The sequence below is a fragment of the Protomyctophum parallelum genome (genome assembly GCF_964188405.1).
Source record: "Protomyctophum parallelum genome assembly, chromosome: 23".
NCBI classification, from domain to species: Eukaryota; Metazoa; Chordata; class Actinopteri; order Myctophiformes; family Myctophidae; genus Protomyctophum; species Protomyctophum parallelum.
Genome location: NC_139715.1, coordinates 27543142 through 27564990, shown reverse-complemented (window position 1 = coordinate 27564990; position 21849 = coordinate 27543142). Strand labels below are relative to the sequence as shown.

Genomic DNA, 21849 nt, shown 5'->3' with positions numbered 1-21849 from the left:
CAGTATATATATATATATATATATATAATACAGGGGGAGTGTTCCCGTTCCTCCGGCGAGGAGTATTATGGGATTGTTTTGCTTGTGTTTTAACTTTCAGTTGTGGTGCAGAGGGAAGCAGTCGTTCTCCTGTGTTGTTACTACAGACACGTTGATAGCCCTTTCAGCACCACCTGGTGGTCACCAGTTTAGGCTTTGAGTGCCAATTCTCCCATTATAAAGAAAGAAAGAATTTGTAATTCTATTATGCATGTAACGTGCAGGTCATCACCTGCACACCAGATTAGAGGAATTTTCAAAATATGGATAAATATGAATTCCCAAAGGGAAGACGTCTTGTCGTTCTGTGGCATCCGGCACATAATTGGCAATTAGACGTCTTGACGTTTAAGGCTCTTAAACTGTTTTAAAGACATAGAACCCTGGCTGATCACGTTTGTTTTGTCGAATAATTTGTGTTTATTGAATCACCAATTCTTCGGAATGGACTCCTTGTTCTTTTTAGCATAGAAAGTAAGCATAAGGATTACTCCGGAGAGAGCAGGGTCACGGTGGTTATGGTCTCACCTCAAGACCCAGCTCAAGACCCACTTCTACAACATTGCTTTTAATTGATCTTTTATTTTATGTCCTCACTGTATTGCATTACTGCTTGTTTTTTAATGTCGTTGCCTTGCCTTTCTTTTTTTTTCTTCTCCATTGCTCTGTAAAGCACTTTGAGCTGCATTTCATGTCATGAAAGGTGCTATACAAATAAAGTTTTATTATTATTATTATTATTACCTTGCTCCCTGGTGATGTCCGGCTTGTACCAGAACTTGGAAGTGTCCTGGACAAACTTGACGTTCATCTTGATGTCTGGATAGCCATCTGTTTTGAAGAACGATACAAGTGTGAAGTGTGATTATCATACACATACATTCAGTTTAGTTTTTTTTTTAATTGGTTCTTAAACGGATATATACATTTATTTATAAAGATTTTAATATCATATATTGTGGTGTAATAAACAGTCAACAAAACATCATAAAATGTACTGTACTTTCAGTTAAAACTGGGCAAGGAAGAAACAACAAAATGGGTACATTTCATATTCACCTACAATACAAGGAATACTGTATGTTAGTTGTCTAGCTTTAGATATTTTGATCTAGTTTCAGTAACTGTAGCCCTAATATATTTCGCCCATTTGAAAATAGCAGATCTACAAGTGCAATGCGTCACATGAGCTTGTAGATCAGCTAATTCCAAAAGATGATCATACATTTTGAAAACTGAAATGCGACATTCTGAGTAATGAGCACTTTTACTGTTGATACTTTAAGTACTTCAATGCCAATACTTTATAGACTATTTATATTGCAGTATTTCTTTTTAAATATATATTTTTTATCCCACGATTTTGTAACCCATTTTTCACCCCTGTGTCAATTATCTAATGTGATCCTGGGCTCTACACACCCTCCACCAACCTAGTCCCCATATATGGGGACAAGGGGAGAGCAACGGACTTGAACTCATGCTTCCTTCATGCCTGAATGTCCAAGTTGCTCCTTTACACCTGACAGGGGGGAGTTTCCCTGGTTGGACGTATGGAAGGAACACGTTATTCCAACCAGTTCCTTTCCCCTCCATCAGGCGCCCCGGCTGGCCAGGGGGAGGCAGTTTAGTGACCAGGATTACTGCATGTTTTTTTGTGAGGGTACCTACCCTATAGGGGACACAGGGAGAACATGCAAACTCCACACAGAAAGGCCCTTTCGCCAACCTCGCCTTCGGTATGGGTATGGGCACTGATGACGCGGAGGAGGAAACACGCCGCCAGCACCCACAGCGTCCCGAGCGGGAATCGAACCCAGGACCTTCTAGCTGTGAGGCGACAGCACTACCAACTGTGCCACCGTGCCCCTTCTATTGCAGTATTGATACGTTGACTTAGGTAAAGAACCTTTGAGGTACTTTTTCCACCACTGACTATGCTCACCATATATGGAGAACTTGGCGAGGTCGGGGAGCGTGTGTGAGCCGCTTCCGTCTGCCGGGGTGGGCGTGGAGGACGACATCATGACCGAGCCCCCGTTGACGGGCCTCTCGTGCTCGCCGCCGCCGCTGGCCTGGCGCTGCCTCTTCTCCGGGAGCTGGGGCGACACGGGGAAGGTGGGCGTGGCGGGCGGCTGGGCGCTCCCCTGGCGGGACAGCGCGCCTTGCTCGTCGGGCGTGCTGTGACCGCTGGCCGTCATGGGGCCGCCCCCCCGGCGGCTCATCAGAGGGCTGGGAGGACACACGGACACCCCGGCCATCTTCTGGGGGCTCCCCCGGCTGACCAGAGGGCTGCTGCTGCTGCTGGGGGCTCTGTGTGTTGGCCAGGCAAGGTTAGTAGCCCATTCTGACCTGAGATCAGATTCTAGAAATGTCTTCTACATCCTGACAGTTTTCTGAAAAAGCTGTTTCTATGTCAGTCGTTCTTCGATTTTTCAAAAATAGCAGACCTACAAGCTCGTAGCGCGCCACTCGGTGGCATGCTATGAGCTTGTAGATCTGCTATTTTTCAATAGCTAAAGCACGACGTAATGCTAATACCAAAAGGGGTTCCCACCTAAAATGGGTTTTAACTGAACTAAACTAGAAAGGGAAAAGAAAACTTAACTGAAACCGTATTGTGTGTGTGTTTACAAAACTAACTGAAATGATAGAAAAAAGTTCCCTTCGTTTTAGTTTTTGTCAATTTATGTATATAAGCTTAATCTGTAAATATATATATAAACTAAAACAATAATTTAAAAAAATCCCAAAAACAATAAATTATTACCTTGTGGTGTTGGCCGGGGCGGGCGGGTGTCTATTAAGTGTTTATTAAGTGTTTATTAAGGTAAAAAAATCCAAAAACAATAATAAATTATTACCTTGTGGTGTTGGCCGGGGCGGGCGAGTGTCTGGCCAGCGAGGGGCTGGTCTGGCTGGCCAGCCGCCGCTGCAGCGCCGGGCTGGGCGGCGTGTTGGTGGCCACGGTGCGGTGCAGCGTGTTGGGGCTGCCGGGCACCGTGTGCACGCCCACGATGCTGACCTGGGAGCCCTCAGGGGACGGGGGCCTGTGGGGGTCGGCGTGGGAGTGGGAGTCAGCCGGAAGGCGATTCGGGGAGCCCATTCGTCTCCTGCACCACAACCACAGAAATGTGAAACAACAAACAAGTTATACCAAAGGGAAGAAAACAGAATTCACAAGCTAAGGTTATCCTTTAAGATGAATAATCAGTTGGATAAACATGATTTGAAGTGGAACGTGTTCCTCAGTCATGTTGCAGGTCCCTTGGTGTGATCCATGGTCAGACAATGCCCTCTTGATTGTTTATTGTATTACTACACATTATGATACGGTTGATGATGCTGCGTGTTTGGTCGTGTAAATACTGTAAACTAATTTAAACTTTTAATTTGATTTATTTTTATTTGTTTATCTTGTCTTTCCTTGGTTTATATTGTTTCTGTGTTCATACACATGTCCATGAATACGTATTCTGCTGTTGTTGCTTGTGTTTGTATTTTATGTTCTCCGTTTTCTGCGTTTGTAAAAAATCTAAAATAATAATAGTACTGATCATAAAAATAAAAAAACAGAATTCACAAGCTGCATGTATGTACAATTTTAATATCAAGGCCCATGGTTTTATTTGCCATTTTTGAGCCACGGACCACCATTTGATGAGATTTAGCCTCTCAGACCCAAAGCTAAAGAACCATTTGTTATTATCGTTGCATACGATTTTGTCCACAATTCCATGCTGTGGTACCACATCAATTCCATCCTTGATGTGGTACCACATAGGAGACAGAACAGGCAAACGTTGATCAAAATAAAATGTATTCTACATTCTCTCTAAGTGTATAGACTTATTGTAAATTAATTAATGCAGATTTGTTTTTAAATAATTTAACTCTTGAGAGCATAAAATTAAACCAAATGGGATTTGGTTTCATTTTAGGCTCTCAAGTTAAAGATCTATTAAGTTTCCATTTGATTACCAACTCTCCTTTTAGCTGGGGACAACCTGGAACCCTCTCAAAGACCACTGGTGGTCCCTGGACCACTGGTTGAGAAGCACTGATCTATGTTATCTGTTTAAGACCAGAGTCTTACAACTTTGTTACAGGTCAGCTCATGAGCTCCTATAAGCTCTTTCACAAAGCAAAGATGGTGCTGGACTGGTGCCAAATAAGATGTGACATTGCTTATTCGGGGCATATTTCAGGTTTAAACCAGATGCAGATTGTAGATGATTTGCATGAGTTATGGGTGATGTTGACTATGGACAACATCTTCTATGTTTCGGCCCCGCAACCTCTGGAATGAACTCCCCAACCATCTCAAAGTTGCTCCCTCTCTCCTCTCATTCAAAGCCTCACTCAGGATAGCTTTCCCCAGCTGAGGTCTGGTTATCCTTTCATCTTTTTAACCTTGTACTGTTGTTGTATCTGTTATGCTTTTTTTTTTTCTGAATAAAGTCTGTTCCTAGTTTTCTTATGTAAAGCGCTTTGGGTATTTAGAAAAAGTTGAGCTATTATTATTATTATGAGCTACTATTATTATTATTATTATTATTATTAATATCACCTAACTACAGTAGTACATGTAACCACTAGAGCTGGGACTTGATTAAAAAAATCAATCTAATTAATCAGAGGCTTTGTAGTTAATTAATTTGATTAATCGCATTTTAATCGCATATCAATATTTAACCCGAGAACAGTGAGAAACCTTTTTTTTTCAAATGTTTTTGGTATCCCAGTGAATAGTGACTACGGGATTCCACTCATTTTCAACATTTTACTGTCATTAATATACCTTAGAGTTGTTGTGTGGATATAATAAGAAAGTCCCCCCCATTCTGTGTTGCCTAGAACTGGAGGTCTGAAAAAAAATCAGTACATCTCAGTGACATCACAAAAATGTACTTCATAATGTTACTGTTTTATTAAGACCTTCAGTTCTATAGGCAACACAGAATGGGGGGACTTTTTTATTATTTCCAGTGCACACAACTCCATAGAAAAATGCGTTTTATCCCAACAGTGATATATAGGCAGGTGATATATATAGGCAGCAAGTGCCTATATAAAGTGTCTTCAGTGTGTATATGAATACTCAAATGTGCTTTACATGGCTGGGCATGAGAAAACAAATAAAAACAACTTTATTATGGGTCAAACAAAAAGGTGCAATTAATTTATCTGTAGTTAATCGCGATTACTTTTTCTGTAGTTAATTAATCTCGATTAACGCGTTAAAGTCCCGGCCCTAGTAACCACTGATCTTGTTTGAGTCTCCCAACAGAACCTTTGATTGATTGATTGAAGTATGTATTAACAGTTTGCAGAATTACAGGACATTTCAAGCACAACTCAATACAATAAAACTGTTAACTGTGAGTGGGACGACCCAATAAAGCACTACACTTGAAGTCCACCTTGTTCAGTTCATCATAAATGTATGTACTCATAGATACATTATGACTTGGACCCCTTTCATAGAGTTTGTGGAAAGTATACCTTTCACTTAAACCCATATTCCCAGCTTGTACAATCTGATACCTCACACCAAATCTGACATTGAGCGACCTCTGGTTAGAGGCCCTCAGTAAGTAGACAGTTGGATATAGAGCAATTTACTATTTAACTGAATGATGGATACAATGTATGTAACCTAGATTTCCTGATGGAAAATGCTGTTTTACCCTTTTTCTATTTTTTATTCATTTTATTTTATTTATTTATTTTCTTTTTACTATGTTCATCAGTACTTTCAATACCAGTTTACTGATTACTTTTACTGTCTTGTACTGTCTGTCTTTGTTTTATTTGTCTTGTTCTGACCTTGATTGGGGGGGGAGGAGGGGATATTTACATGTCGGATACAACAAAATGTAATGTATGTTTATTCATTGCTGCATCAATAAAAATAAAAATAAAAATAAAAAGTGTTTAATAAAATAAATAATGTATGTACTCCTACCTCTCAGGACTGTGGATGGGGCTACTGGACGACAGCGGGGCGTTGAAGGCGTGCACTCTGTCTCCAAAAACAAAGCGTGTATCTGAGGACACAAAAACAGCCACATCCAAGCTGTCAGCATACTGTACATACTGTACACATACTGTACACTACACGCCGTTAACACGTGGAACTGGAAGAAGTGGGATGCAATTAGCCCTTTCGCCAAGTCCCTCCTTGTCCAATAGGCACGTTAGCAGCAATGGTTGCTATAGGAGAGGCGACATGGCAAGCTTTCCTTCTCCTTCTGCATGTTAAATGACGGGGATTTCTCCATATAAATAATCGATCATTTCAGGAGCAATAGCTTAAAAATCTAATGTCTTCTACGTCTAGTCAACCAGGCCTGCAGTAGGCACTGCACTGGACAAATGTACATTACTTTATTTCTTTTTTATTTTGTACTATAATTTTTATCCCACAATTTTGTAACCCATCCGTCACCCCTGTGTCAATTATCTAATGTGATCCTGGGCTCTACACACCCTCCGCCAACCTGGGGAGAGCAACGGACTTGAACTCATGCTTCCTTCAATGCATGAGTGTCCAAGTCACTCTTTTACACCTGACAGGGGGGGGAGTTTCCCTGGTTGGACGTAGCGCGTGGAAGGAACACGTTATTCCAACCAGTTCCTTTCCCCTCCATCAGGCGCCCCGGCTGGCCAGGGGGAGGCAGTTTAGTGACCAGGATTACTGCATGTTTTTTGTGAGGGTACTACTACCGACCCTACATTACTTTATTTCAATAAATATAAATAAGAGGACATGTTAAGAGTATCCAACTCAATCAACTTACGACCGTCCGACAGGGTTTTTCATTTTAATGCACGGTAAGACTAGTACGGTGATTAGTGTTATTGCCATCACCTGGGTGGCATCATGTAACTTCATACCGACGTTAAGCTGTGTATGTGTTCAACAACACAGCCATGCAAAATAACACTGACAGCTATGAGGTGACGAAAGCTTGTCATCCTTAGCAGCAACGGTTGCTAAACAGAATTTGGATTGGCATTGTGGACAATCGCTTTTGGGTGCGGGGGGGGGGGGGGGGGGGTTAGCGAAGGGCTAATTATGGGTTTGTTTGACCAGGAGAAAGTGAGTTAAAAAACTGTTACATTCCCAAAACAAATGCATTCTGCAGAAAGCAGTGTGGGGAACGCGTCACATGACACCTGGGGATGCACTGTTGAGACGCTATGCGAGTGGTTGCAGTGAGACACCAAAACAGTGGCATAGGCGCGTAGCTATAGACAGACAGTGCAGCCAGTGCGGCCTAAACAGCCTGCACTGGGGGCCCCCGGCCATACTGTAACTATACGCTATGCCACTACACCAAAAAACAAAGAAGAAGAGTTAAGTAGTTATCTGCATTAAGGGCATTTTCGGGGCAACAGCCAAATGCAAAGTATTGTACAGTATACGCTGTGTTTTGTGTGCGACAGTCTGTGACGGGAGGAGGACGTACGGCGCGTGCCGAATTGTTTTTCTCACGACAAGCGGCCTTACCTTGCTCGCCGTCACTAGAGTCAGAGCCTGACGGAACGGCAGGAACGGAGGACAGAAAGCCAGAGGGGGAAAAGCAGGTAGAATGTGTGGAAGAAGGAGAACACAGGGAAGACATTCTTAACCCATTCTGACCTGAGATCAGATTCATACGAGGTTTCCGCCGGACACACACTGGTCTGATGAACCCATTCTGACCTGAGATCAGATTCTAAAAATGTCAGTCGCTCTTCGATTTTTCAAAAATAGCAGACCTACAAGCTCGTATCGCGCCACTCGGTGGCGCGATATGAGCTTGTAGATCTGCTATTTTTAAATAGCTAAAGCATAACATGATGCTGACACCAAAATGGGTGCCCGGTCAGAATTGGTTAAGCGCCACGCAAGACTTGGAAGTGTATATGGGAGATTTGGGGGGAGAATTCTAATATTTTCAAAATAATAATACATTTTTATTGTGAAAAAGGAAAAAGAAAATTGCGACGCACTGAGATAGATATACTGCTTGCAGATCAGCTATTTTTGTTATTGGTTGTATGATGTATATATAGGAGTTAAAATATAGGGCTAAAGGGCTTAACCATTTCATGATTGAGCTTCAAATTAATACGTGCATTTATTACATACGAGTTTATTACATCGGGCAGAGAGAGAGGCTGATAACCGATTGGTCAGCTGCCGTATGGATAACACGGTATAGGCTGACCAATGAGCACAAGCTAAAGTGCCACCGTGCACTCAACTGTACTGTCACTGAAACATTGCTGCAGAAGGAACTCAGCTCGCCATATCGGACACGGACGAAACTCTGCCTTCCAAACACGGTTTCTGTGAATAGTTTTATTAAATGTATGGCTATTAAGAAGACTGCAGTTTAAAGTGTGAGTGTGTTTAAACTTTGACGCTTCGTAGAAAGGCTGTGTGTGTGTGTGTGTGTGTGTGTGTGTGTGTGTGTGTGTGTGTGTGTGTGTAAAGGAAAGGTACTATGTTTACCCAGGGTAACTGGACTAAGCTCAAGAACTTGTTTACAGCCAGGCCCTGCTCATAGAACATTTCATGGTAGGAGTTCAATGCCTTGTGTGTGTGTGTGTGTGTGTGTGTGTGTGTGTGTGTGTGTGTGTGTGTGTGTGTGTGTGTGTGTGTGAAACACATCACTCGGTTCATCGCTGTCCTTTTCCCCCCCCGACCCCCCGACCCCGAGCATGGCTGTATCAGCCCTTTCCACCAAGGCTATCAGTTGGATATGCTAGAGTGCAATGGCAATATATATATATATATATATATATATATATATTCTGTATGTACTAACTGTATACTCTCGTACGTATGTACATATATTTAGTTTTGTGTAGACAGGACAGTAGCAAGACTGTCAGGAAACCAAGGACAGAGGTTTGAAGGACATGCTATAAAGCTATATATATACGGTATATATATATAATGTGCCAATAATCTGACCCTTCAGTCAGCTACTAGAATGCAAGAATAATAACCAGAGAGTCATGTTTTTATGATATTTCTTATGTTAGGTGTTTCCAGCATGGCAGTGGGATCTGTAGTATAACAACCCACTCTCACACAAACATGGTGGCATGTCTGTACTGTGTACACACGCCTAGAAAACACAAACATCCGTACATATTACCCCATAGTCTGTGACGGAGGGGCGTCGTCTCGACCGGACTTGAGCCACGAGAGACACTGCCGAGCGACACAAGTTGCCGTGTGGAACGTTGTGAACATCGGTAGACCCAGCCCCGTCCGAGTCGTAACCCAATAGCCTGGGGTCTACCTATGCTTTCTATGGCATAGGGCAGCTCCACCACGGACCCCCCCTAGCCTGGGGTCCACCTATGCTTTCTATGGCATAGGGCAGCTCCACCACGGACCCCCCCTAGCCTGGGGTCCACCTATGCTTTCTATGGCATAGGCACTCACCAATTACATATATCTTAATTACATATATCACCAATATGTAAGGCCAATGATATATGTAATGCCAATTACATATATCTTACATATATCATCACCTATGCTTTCTATGGAATAGGCAGCTCCTGGCAGGATCCGCCAGGAGAATCTAGACACAGCTATGCGACATGAGACTAATTAATTAGAGCGACTGAGAGAGAGAGGAGAGTGTGTGTGTGTACATGTGTGCGTCAATTTAACAAAGGTGCAGACGATCAGAAATCAGCAGAGAGTGATCGACGTTTGCGCTACTCTATGCCGAATTGAAGTGGACTCGGCCCCAGACTTTTTTTTTCTCCCTGGAAATAAAGACGTCTGGGTTTCCGAGGCTAGTAACCCAATAGCACAGCATCGTAAAAAATGTCAAACCTTGACCTTGCTCCACCTGACGGATTGGCAGTTCCGTAAATAATTGCTAGTGAAAGCCACGCCTCCGTCGCGGTCAAAACGGTAGTAGTGTAATATGTACGGATTTGGGGGTTTTCAAGGGCGTGTACTGTATGTATGCGGAATTGGCCATCCGTGCTATTTCACCGCGTTTGGATGAGATCGGGCTAAGTATAATGACCCTGCTGTGTGTGAGTGTGTGTGTGTGTGTGTGTGTGTGTGTGTGTGTGTGTGTAAACTGACCTGATCCACCGTCGTGCTGTGACCTCAGTCCCAGGGCTGAAAGTGGAGTGTTGGCCAACCCTGGAGGGCAGCGAGCTAGAGAGAGAGAGAGAGAGAGAGAGAGAGAGAGAGATAGAGAGAGAGAGAGAGAGATAGAGAGAGAGAGAGAGAGAGAGAGAGAGAGAGAGAGGGAATCAGAGAGAGAGAGATAGAGGGATTCAGAGAGAGAGAGAGACAGCGAAAGAGACGGGAGACAAAAGATGTACAGTGAAAAAGAGAAGGAAAAATAGTGTGTTAAATATTTACCCAAAACATTGAGTGAATGTGTTAATCCACAGGTAGTACATGATTCTGCAGGTCATGCATGCATTTTGGGAAGAACAATAATTATGGTCCGATGCATTTAAATGCAGGAAGGAAAGGCTTTGGTTAACTCTCTTCACTGTTTTGACGTGATGTTCACAGACATATCAGCAAAATCTGGATAAAAAAAAAAAAGAAGTGTAACTACTTTCTCTAGTGAATCATTTTTGAATAGTTTCATGTTGCCATGATTGTAACGGCTTTAGAAAAACAGTTGTCACTGTGAATATACTGTATATGTGTCGGGTTAGAGGTTTTATTACACAATACGGTTTGTGAACCGTTTGAATCTCAGTACAATCTAATACAACTATATGATAACCACTTGCATTGCATTAGAGTTGGATGGTGGGATGGGTAAATGGACATGCCGGTCGTCTGTAGCTCATGAAGCTAAAACAAATCACGTGTGAACCGAGTGGTGCAACTCCCCTCTCCCCCCCACCTCTCTCTCATTAGCAGGCAACAGTCTGTCAGCACTGTCTCTATCTCTCTCCGTTTCTGCATGGCACAACAGCGCCCCCTACTGGTACTCATACTGGTGCTCACACATACATACATAGGTGCATGGGTTAACGTCACGTACATAGGTGAACGTCACGGACATTGCTGGTTGTATAGGAGTGGTTGCACCACTCAAAAATGCTAATGACTGGCCCATAGCACTTACCCTTAGATAGCATTTCTGTAGACTTAGATAGCATTTGATACAGACTTATAGCATGTTATGTAGACAGCACTATAATTGCATTGTATGTAGTCATAGCACGTCATAGTACATATGTATAGCATAGTATAGTATATATGTATAGTTTATATGTATAGTTTCATTATATAGATATTCCACTGTTACTTTCTTAGCTTACGCATGTTTCATGATAAATGCTTTTTATGTGATGTATTCCCATGCTTTTTGTTCTTGCTTAATGTAAATCGCTCTGGTAAGCGTCTGCTAAATGCCTAAATTGTAAATTGTAAATTGTGACTGACTGAAGAGTCTAGTTCCAAAATATTTTTTTTGATGAATCCTGATGAAACCACAGGTAACTTCCAGTTGTGCTTTTTGTTTAATTGCTTTTTTTATCCTTTAGTATTTTGGAAGCAAACACTCAGTCCACATGGGCAGCGGTGGCCGAATGGTTTGCGGAACGGTCTTGATATCGGAAGGTCGCTATTTCGTATCCCCGGACCGGCACGTTAAAATTACCACCGCTGAAGTGCCCTTGAGCAAGGCATTGAACCCTATACCATGAAATGTTCTATGAGCAGGGCTGTAAACAAGTTCTTGAGCTTAGTCCAGTTACCCTGGGTAAACATAGTAACTTTGCTTTGCTTTGCACACATCTTTGCCACTTACACACGTTGAAGTACGGGGTCTGTGGCGAGACGGGGAAGGCGGGGGTCAGCGGGTACTTCTCACCGCCGCTGCCGAGGAACTGACAGTCCGCCTCGTCCTCGTCGAACGCCTCGCGGTAGCTGTGGATGGGTCCCTGCACAGACACACACAGTCACACACCCCCCAAAAAATGCACGTGAACACACATGCATGGACATAATGGAAAACACCAGGGGCGAGAGTATAGGTTTGATGACAGAGTGGGGGCAGATGAGACGATAATAATAATAATGGATTTTATTTATAACGCACTTTACATTCGCAAGAATCTCAAAGTGCTACAGCAGTGAATAAAAGCAAAAGAAACAACACACCATTAAAAACATCTAAAAGAACAGGAACATTTAAAACACAAGGGCAAGGCTATAAAAATGCTTATAAAAAAGGAAAGTTTTGAGTCCTCTCTTAAAAGCGTCTACCGACTGTGGGGCTCTCAGTCTCAGGTGGGCGGGGAGAGGACCGACTGTGGGGCTCTCAGGTGGGCGGGGAGAGGACCGACTGTGGGGCTCTCAGGTGGGCGGGGAGAGGACCGACTGTGGGGCTCTCAGGTGGGCGGGGAGAGGACCGACTGTGGGGCTCTCAGGTGGGCGGGGAGAGGACCGACTGTGGGGCTCTCAGGTGGGCGGGGAGAGGACCGACTGTGGGGCTCTCAGGTGGGCGGGGAGAGGACCGACTGTGGGGCTCTCAGGTGGGCGGGGAGAGGACCGACTGTGGGGAGAGGACCGACTGTGGGGCTCTCAGGTGGGCGGGGAGAGGACCGACTGTGGGGCTCTCAGGTGGGCGGGGAGAGGACCGACTGTGGGGCTCTCAGGTGGGCGGGGAGAGCGTTCCACAGTCCGGGGGCGACCGAGCAGATGTCACGATGACACGATGACACGCGTACAAGCGAGACAAGGACAGGAAGTATTTGCACGTGGAAATAGTTTATTTTAGTCTTAAGTCTTATGCACACCTGTATGCTCTGAGTGCATAGGCAGGGCTCAAAGTATTCAGATTAATGCCCATAAAGTGCACAAAGACCTTCTTCAGGCATGCCTGAACTGAAGAAAACTAAAGCCAGGGAAAATGACATACATGTAATCCTCAAAATCCACCAGTAAACAGTTTTAGACTCAGTGGTTCCTTCTATTTTTCCATGAAATTACTGAAAAGAAATCATTGAATTTTGTTTTTAATTCATGATTTATTTTTTGCTCGTTTGCTTTTTAGGTGTAAGAAAATGTACCGTAGGACACAACACCGAAGGGAACCGATAACAATGTTTCCACGATCCACAAATAAGTCCCAAGTCCCGACCCAGTGTTTGGTTTTAAGTAACTGGAAACACTGAGGAAAAGGCCATGAATTACAGTCTCCTTTTTTTTCTCCATTTTGGGTAAAGTTTTATTCGTGGCAGTATTGCTTTTGCTGCCATGCTTCATTACCAGGACAATTAATCTGGCCAACAGCAAACGAGGGATTTCTCTGAATGCAACAAGAGGCACTCGGGTATAACTGTGGTCCACTTTATTTCTATTACCGAGCGCTGCACCAAAGCCCCACAAGAGCCAGGAGTAGATTAAGGACATTTATCATTATGTATAACGACAGGTTAATAGATCCGTGATTGGTTCAGACATTAAGGAAACGTAACAACTTAGACTCTCAGTCTAGACTGGACGTGAGTCGTCTCTGTACTTCTTGGGCGGCTCCATGTACACCAAATTACTTCGGCTTGCCGTGTCGTGTCATTGGCCGTGTCGAAGTGCACTGGCCAATCACGGTGCGTCCTTACTCAAATTAAGGCGAAGGTCGATTTTCCAACATTCCAAGCCTCGTTGGTTAATAATAATATATACAATTTATATAGCGCTTTTCTGGGTACCCAAAGTCGCTTTACAGAAAGAAGAACAGACATATTTATTAGAAAACTATTTAAAAAGGTTTAAAAGGTTAGAATGGCTATGAGATGTTCGCCCCCTTTTTCTGTTTCTTCACCATTCTGACCTGAGATCAGATTCTAAAAATGTCTTCTACATCCTGACAGTTTTCTGAAAAAGCTATGTTTCTATGTCAGTGGTTCTTCGATTTTTCAAAAATAGCAGACCTACAAGCTCGTAGCGCGCCACTCGGTGGCGCGCTATGAGCTTGTAGATCTGCTATTTTTCAATAGCTAAAGCATAACATGATGGTGCTAACACCAAAAGGGGTTCCCGCTCAAAATGGATTAATATTGCCGATACTGGAATGGAACGAATGTCTTTATACTGTACCAGGTAAAATAATGATCAGTGTTACTTTTCTTTGACTCTGCTACTTTTTAATATTGCACTTTTTAATATTGTACGTTAAAACTGCTAAACCAGAGGTGGGCAACTTTGACGATGGAGAGAGGGCCACTATTTTTCCACAATCACTCCAGAGGGCCCACATTGCATATTCCTGTCGTAGCAAAAATATAGCCGATCTACAAGCTCAACGTTTTGAGTTTCCCCCGGTTGGACGCACTGCAGCGCGTGGAAGGAACACCTTATTCCAACCAGTTCTTCTTGCTGTATGTAAACTTTATATAAACTTTATTACAGGCTCGTGGCCCACAAGGTAAGACAGTACATCACATATACGAGAATACAAAAAAGAATATATATACAGTACATTTACCCAGCCCCACAGGTTACTACTCTAGGCGAGGCACTCATGCCAGTGTCCTCTGATGGTAGAAGTGTACCTTACACTGTGTTGTGTGTACTGTACTGTGTACTGTACCTCTCTGGGCCTCCCTCCGGGGTTCAGGGACAGCGTCTTGGTGAAGTCTGTGGAATGGACCCCTGTGTGACCCCCCGAGTGGGTCGTGGAGGGTTCCGAGTCGTGACTGCTCTGGTACTGTCCCTCGCTGGTGGTCCGACGTCGGCCCATCTCCGGAGTCACCTCTGGGGTCATGCCCCTGGAGCGAGACCCTAAAAGAAACACCCAGAGGAAGACCGTTAGAATTAAGTCTGTATACATGTTATAATGTAAAGGATGATGCTGCATGAGCAAGACGGTAATAACCCATTCTGACCTGAGATCAAATTCTAAAAATGTCTTCTACATCCTGACAGTTTTCGATTCTGACCTGAGATCAGATTCTAAAAATGTCTTCTATGTCAGTCGCTCTTCGATAATAAAAAAAAAGCAGACCTACAAGCTCGTAGCGCTCCACTCGGTGGCGCGCTATGAGCTTGTAGATCTGCTATTTTTCAATAGCTAAAGCACGACATGATGCTAACACCAAAATGGGTTCCCGCCCCAAAATGGGTTAAATGGCACAAATATGGTTATTTGAAGACTTGCTCACAGTGCATTATCCCACAGCTAGCTTGTTCTGAGGTCTCCAATAATGACCCAAAAAATATGGAATTTGACTTAAATGTTAGAAATAGAAATTAGAAATATCTTCCTTCAAATGCAGCTGCAGTAACATGTTTCTGTCAGCAGGTGTCACTAATAACTAAGCAGACCACTACACAGACACTAGAGTACTACATTGAACACTACAGTATGATAATATGCACTTTGATATTTATGTTTTCTTATTAGCAGGAATCTGGATAATTACTGCTATCATACTATGTGACAAGACTCGGCCAAATAGAATAGCATATTTGACCTTGTTGTTCTGTTATGTTTCGTGCCATGGAACTGCACGGCCTACTGATACAGTAAATAGCAGAACTGAATATTACCTCCACTGTTTGAGTATATACTTGTTCACCCTCAGTTTTTAGTTTTGGCATGACCGCATGAGTGACTACTGCAGTTGGAAGTGATATGTGGTGGATAAAAGAAAAAAAACGCATCCAAGAAAATGAACTGCATGAGTTAATAAGTAATATTATTACCTCTTTTTTTTTACCCAGTAACTAGTAATATAACTAATTACTTTCACATTTTTTGTAATAATATTACTAATATGTTACTATTTTCCAAAAGTATAACTTGTTAGTATTTTCATGAGCCTTGGTGGTACTAATGGTAGACTAGTACTTGGTGTTTTATTAATGGTAGACTGGGTTGGGATGGAGTTGCTTAGTTTGCAGGCTGCTGATCCGGTCTAGATGTAGACTCTAGAGTGGATATGGAAACAATGCACTGTTTTTTTTTTTTTTTTTTTTTTAAGTAGCTACTAATAGGTAATATATTACCGTATTTGAGTAACGGTTCCAACACTGTGCATGAGAGAGAGAGAGAAGTTAGAGTTCAGAAAGAGAGAGGAAAGAAGTAACGGGGAGAGAGACAGATGAGAGAGAGAGAGAGAGAGAGAGATGAGAGAGAGAGAGAGAGAGAGACGGGTGTGTGGGGCAGAAAGAAAAGAAGAAAGGGAGGTGAAAGAACAATGAGGGAAGGAAGGAGAAGTACACAGAAAAATAAAGGTTCACGAAAGAACCTTTCAGACGAGGTTTTAAAAATAACTAAACATTAACCACTGTGTGTGTGTGTATAGGAGCCAAAGAGTGCTTAGCCTATAGTTATTCTCACTTGGTTGGTGATGGCTGTGGGCGCCGCATTGGCGCTTCATTATTGGTGGCAGGAACTTGGAGGCAGGGTGAGCTGGGAGCGATACATTTTGACGACCGCACTCACACTTTAATTGATAGCTTTGGTTCATTCACGTTAAGGTTTTCTCACCGTTTAAATGTGGATTCTTTGCACATATTTATTGCATACCGGTATATATATTTGGTGCACTGATTAACTAGTAAACATTTAAACTTATGAGCTCGTTTTGGACATGAATCATTTTATCGTCGTTTGATGGCGCGTCATAACAGTTTGTTTTTTATCTCCCAGGTGCCTGCCGGTTGAGTAATTTATTGGTAATTATTATCAGCCATTACACACTGTCTTAAACCTTAAATACTTGGACCGGTGTCTCCCAGGGGTCTATACTTAATCTGCACCCTTTTACACCAAATCACTTCGTTGAAAATGGCAAATCTACAAGCTCACAATGCATCACAGCGCGTGACATGATGTGAGGAACATGAAGAACCATTCATTCACTCAATACAATTCCTGGAACCATGTAGCCTTTTTTTTTTAAAGGAACCATTATTTTTCCGTGTGCTCTGTATAGCCCGAGATGCAAGAGCGAAATGGGTGAGAGGAGGAAAGAGGAGAGAGTTGAAGGAGAATGACAGAAATAGACGAGAGAGAGGTGGGGGAGGAAAAGAATGGAGGTGACAGAACAAAAGGAAGGACAATGGATGCAGAAAACGGTGCCATGCGAGTGGACACAAACCAGAGTAGGAATAAGAGCGGTGGCGGTCAGACTTGGTGGTCATACTTTCGTTGATGCCCCGGATGCGAGCGTTGTACTCTGCCACCCGGTGGATGGGAGGAAGGGAGGAGGAGGAGGAGGAGGAGGAGGTGCGATAACAGGAGGAAGGTGAGGGAGGTGCAGAGGAGGAAGAAGAAGCAAATGGCGTGAGGGCGTGAGGTAATCCACGTGGAGGAGCAGAAGGAGGAGGAGGAGGAGGGAGTATGGATCAACAGAGATCGAAAACAGAAAACAGAGAGAAATGAAAGTCAAAACAAAAAATGTGAATCAAGATGAGTTCAGAGTGGATGATTTTGTTTTAGTTTTTGGTGAATGTATCTGTAAAAATGCACGCATGCAGCCCACCCATCTCACCACTTCAACTTAAAGGAATAGTAATTGGAGGAGTAGTCACTTAAATTATGTATTGTGTATCAATTACACACCCCACGAAGCCTTGAATTCATGTTCATTGTTTTTTTTCCTGCGCATTCCAATAATTTGTCATCGGTCAGTAGGAGTTATTGACTCAGGAATGCAACAGAAAACAAACAGATCTCCATGATGTTTTTGTGAACTACTCCTCTAACGTTATGTTAAAGTTAAAGGACCACTTCGCCACTTTTCAACCTATCTTCATAAAATTCGACCTCATTAATGATAAGTGCACAGGTTTCTTTTTCTACTTCTACTGAGTGTGTCTCATGGGAGGGCTGTTGGCAGTTCAGAAAGAAATTTTCAGCATGCAACTAATTGTAAAATGCTTGGATTTCTTGTCCACTATAGTGCCTTCCTAACATTTTAGTCTAGTTTTTATTTGTTGACGAAATTGTCAGTATATTTAGCCTTTCTTTAGTCATCATAGCTTAGTTTCCATTTTGTTTCCATCAGTGGAAAAAAAAGGTAGTCGACGAACATTTTCCGTCTTAGTTTTAGTCGACGAAATCACCACTGCTTTTACTGATCCAGAAAAGGTTGGGAACCATTCATCTAGAGAATAACATCCCAATGATGACGATGACCTCTCCCCAGAGGCAGAACCATGTCTCTCCACTGGGCGGCGCCAGAGATCTGGAGGTGGCGTTGTGAATGCAGACAATGCATGGAACCTGGAAACTCCACATGAAGTACGGCCCGGGGCTATTCTTATTCCCATGGCGTCTCTCTAACTCTCACACACTCGGCCTTATTTTAGACTACAGGCTAATCATCAGGTCATCGTGGCCATCATTTACCGACGGCATGACAATCCCATGATGATTGTATACAAAGGCATACAAACGAAACAAGCGTGCGCTATATTTGACCCCGGGATAGCGAAATGTACCCGCGAACGGAAAGTGATGCGCCCGCTGGACAATGCAGAGCTGATGACATGATTTGTCACCTGCCCCTATATCAGCTTCTATGACTCGTGTTTGACGTTCTTGTTTTGGTTTCCCCGTCATAAAAGTACATTAGCCACATGCTTCACGTGAAGCCAAGCACACTGAATAATGACTAAAGTTGAACCTACAAATCTCTGCCGTCGGGAGGAAACCTCATAACTCCAAAATGTTATATTTTTCAGGAAATGAAAAAATATAACATTTTCAGGAAATTAAGAAAACCTTATATATTTTTTTAGAACAAAGCAATACTGCCTCATCAAAGTTGATGTTGTACCTTTAGATATTGTCAATTATACTTCCATGAGAGGGGGAGAGGTGGTGGAGTTAGTTGTTTTAGCAGACAGTTTGAGAGTCCAATGGAGTTAAGAGGATTTGTCCAAAAAACTTTTTACTACTTTCCATTGGTTCAATAGCACTGATTTATGAAACAACACACAGCGACAGCAACAAGTATAAAACCTATAAGTCACTGACTCTTGGTGTAGCACAAAAGTACAGTATACTATAGCAGAAAGACGCCCTGAGGGCGAGAAGCGACCTCGCCCTAATATCACACCACCGGAGGGCAATTATCTTTTTTTTTGCACCGGCAGATTCGTGTCTGGCTGTGGCTATACCAACACACAGCCAACCTCCTCAGTAATCCATTTCACTGACATTCTTTTTAATTAACACTCAGGATTCCACTGTATAATATAATGACCTCGCTTATACTCAAACTAACGATATTAACTGTAAAGCGCTTTGGAGAAAAGCACTATATAAATGCAGTCCATTTATCATTTACTCTACTATCATTTAATCTACTGACCAGTAATATCGCACCAGAGGTGCACTGCAGTGTTGTTTTTGGCAGCAAATTTCTATTTTAGTTTAGTCATTGGACTGAAACTTCATTTAGTTTTAGTCACATTTTAGTCACCTGGAATGTCTTAGTGTTAGTCTAGTTTTAGCCGACTAAATCTACAGTAGATTTAGTCGACTAAAATGTATTTTGGCGGGTCTTGATGCCGTCGTAATGAGTGTTTTTACACTTGCTGAAAATAGCCGATCTACAAGCTCACAACGCTGTGAGCTTGTAGATCAGCTATTTTCAGCATGCAACCAAGTGTAAAATGATTTATACTGGATCTCTTGTCCACTAGTCCCTTCCTAACATTTTCGTCTAGTTTTTATTTGTCGACAAAATTGTCAGTATATTAGTTTTAGTCATCGTAGCTTAGTTTTCATTTAGTTTCCATTTGTTTTTGTCAGTGAAAATAGGTAGTCGACGAACATTTTTCGTCTTAGTTTTAGTCGACGAAAACAACACTGGGGCACTGACAGGCAGGGAATTCAGTCAGTCAGTCAGTCCATCCCCTCCGTCCCCCCCACACCCCTCAAGTCATCTTACCAGCGATGCGTTGAGCCACCAGGCCTTCCAGGTTCAGGCTCTCCTCTTCGGCGTCCTGTTCCTTGGGCACGGGGGAAGCGGAGGCGTCCTTATTGGGCTGAGGAGTGACCGTGGGGAGGGGGGAAGGCGAGGCGCTGTAGCTCCCGGGGTAAGGGGAATGGCCCTGGGGAAGGTCCGGGGACACCCCTCCTCCTCTGCTCGGGTAGGAGGAGTTTGAGGGCTTCGCCTGGGGGACCTGCTGCTGCCCGTACGCCGCCGACGGCGAGGGCTCGGCGGCGGCGTAATGCGGCGCCGCCTGGCGTGCGAGGAGGTAGGGCTCCGGGGGGGTGTGAGTGGGCGTGGTGGTGCCGTAGCCGCCGGCGTTGTTGGGCCGCTGGGTGATGTACGCCGCGTGGCCCAGGGAGTTGGAGCTGTTGCCGGAGCCCGAGGTGCTGTAGCCCTGGTGGATGGCCGTCTCCGCCTGGTAGGAGGGCCGCGCCAGCGTCTGGGAGAAGGGCACCTGCGACTCGGCGGGGTTGTTCTCGCCCGTGGGCGCGCTGTGGGACTTGCACATGTGGGCGTGGACGGGGTCCAGGTCCAGCATGAGCATGTTGAGGGCCTCGATGGACTGCTCGATGTCGCGCTGCGACGCCGGCGTGGGGAACTGCGGCAGGCTGTGGGTGGACTGCAGCGGCGGGCCGAACGGGTCGTCGGGCAGGCTGTGCTGGTGCCACGCGTTGAGGCCCCGCTGGACGGCCTCGCGGCTGCTGGTGCTGCGCTCGGGCGCGCGGGGCATCAGCTTGACGTTGTTGGACTCGACGTTGAGCCCGGAGTGGTGGTACATTCCGCCGCCGTTCTGGTAGCCGCTGAATCCTCCTCCCTGCAGCGTGGCCGAGTCCATGCTGCGCTCGCCGCCGCCGGTCCGCATGCCGTGCACGGGCATCTCCGTCAGTTTGTCCCCGACGAGGGCGCTTCTCTCCAGGTAGGGGCCGTCGTCCTGCGTGCTGACGAGAGTCTCGCACTGGTAGGTAGATAGAGAGAGAGATAACGTTTTTTATTTAAGTGTCCTACATCATAAGATCATAAGAAACCAGCTCAGTGGCCTTGTGGTTAGAGTGTCCGCCCTGAGACTGGGAGGTTGGGGTTCAATCCCCGGCCGGGTCATACCAAAGAGTCTAAAAGTGCCTCCCTGCTTGACATTGGATTGGGGGTAAGTCCCTGCTGCGACATACTAGCGTCATGTCCAGGGGGTGTACATCAAGCTGCCTGACGCTACAGAAACAGGAGATAGGCTCCTGCCCCTATGGGCCTCATGGCTTGGCAAGGCCAACTTGCCAACTATAACTTACTTACATCATAAGATGCCCAGCCCGCACGGGCTTACAAGACACTCACAAAATGTACACAAAGATACACGATTAGGGACACAACGTTCTCCAACGTAACTGCCATGCCTTCTCTATGAATTTTCCTAAAACCAAAACATCCACGAGTACCACGATTTCTTTCCACCCTAAAACATGATCATCAGGTATTATTACAATATAAGGGGGGATAACTTTTTCCAAAAAGTGTACAGTATTTGTTAAAATCATGCTTTTGTGGACACGCCCACCAGTTCATTAAGTATGCCTGGTTTGCCTGGTGGGGGGTGATGGGTGGTGATCCACCTGAACTGAAGCCACACCCACAGCTGTAGTTGTATGATAAAGGGGGAGGGATTAGGGGAGGGGCTGATAGTGTGGTGTCACTAAATTACTGTTTATTTCATTGGCCCGTTTGGTTTAGCCTCCAGGAAGAAACCCTAAATACAAAGATAATACACCATTGCACATAAAAACAAATCCAGGGTGTCTAATGAAGTACTGTCACCTCATAGACACATGACAAAACTGGAAAATAATTGTGGCGCTCTAT

The 21849-nt window shown here is 44.1% G+C and overlaps 1 protein-coding gene across 1 annotated transcript in view; it reads right to left on the bottom strand.

Annotated features, from left to right (window-relative positions):
- The window catches only part of LOC310853979 (tensin-1-like), a 128707-nt gene that overhangs the window by 13914 nt on the left and 92944 nt on the right, over positions 1 to 21849 (bottom strand). The window contains exons 17-26 of the mRNA XM_083758454.1: positions 19954 to 20953; positions 17152 to 17229; positions 14637 to 14827; positions 11853 to 11985; positions 10154 to 10228; positions 7556 to 7582; positions 6008 to 6089; positions 2904 to 3152; positions 1985 to 2352; positions 784 to 870 (exon numbers count right to left, since the gene is read on the bottom strand). Of these exons, the coding sequence (XP_083614580.1) occupies positions 784 to 870; positions 1985 to 2352; positions 2904 to 3152; positions 6008 to 6089; positions 7556 to 7582; positions 10154 to 10228; positions 11853 to 11985; positions 14637 to 14827; positions 17152 to 17229; positions 19954 to 20953 (2290 nt within the window). The remainder of the gene's footprint in view (positions 1 to 783; positions 871 to 1984; positions 2353 to 2903; positions 3153 to 6007; positions 6090 to 7555; positions 7583 to 10153; positions 10229 to 11852; positions 11986 to 14636; positions 14828 to 17151; positions 17230 to 19953; positions 20954 to 21849) is intronic.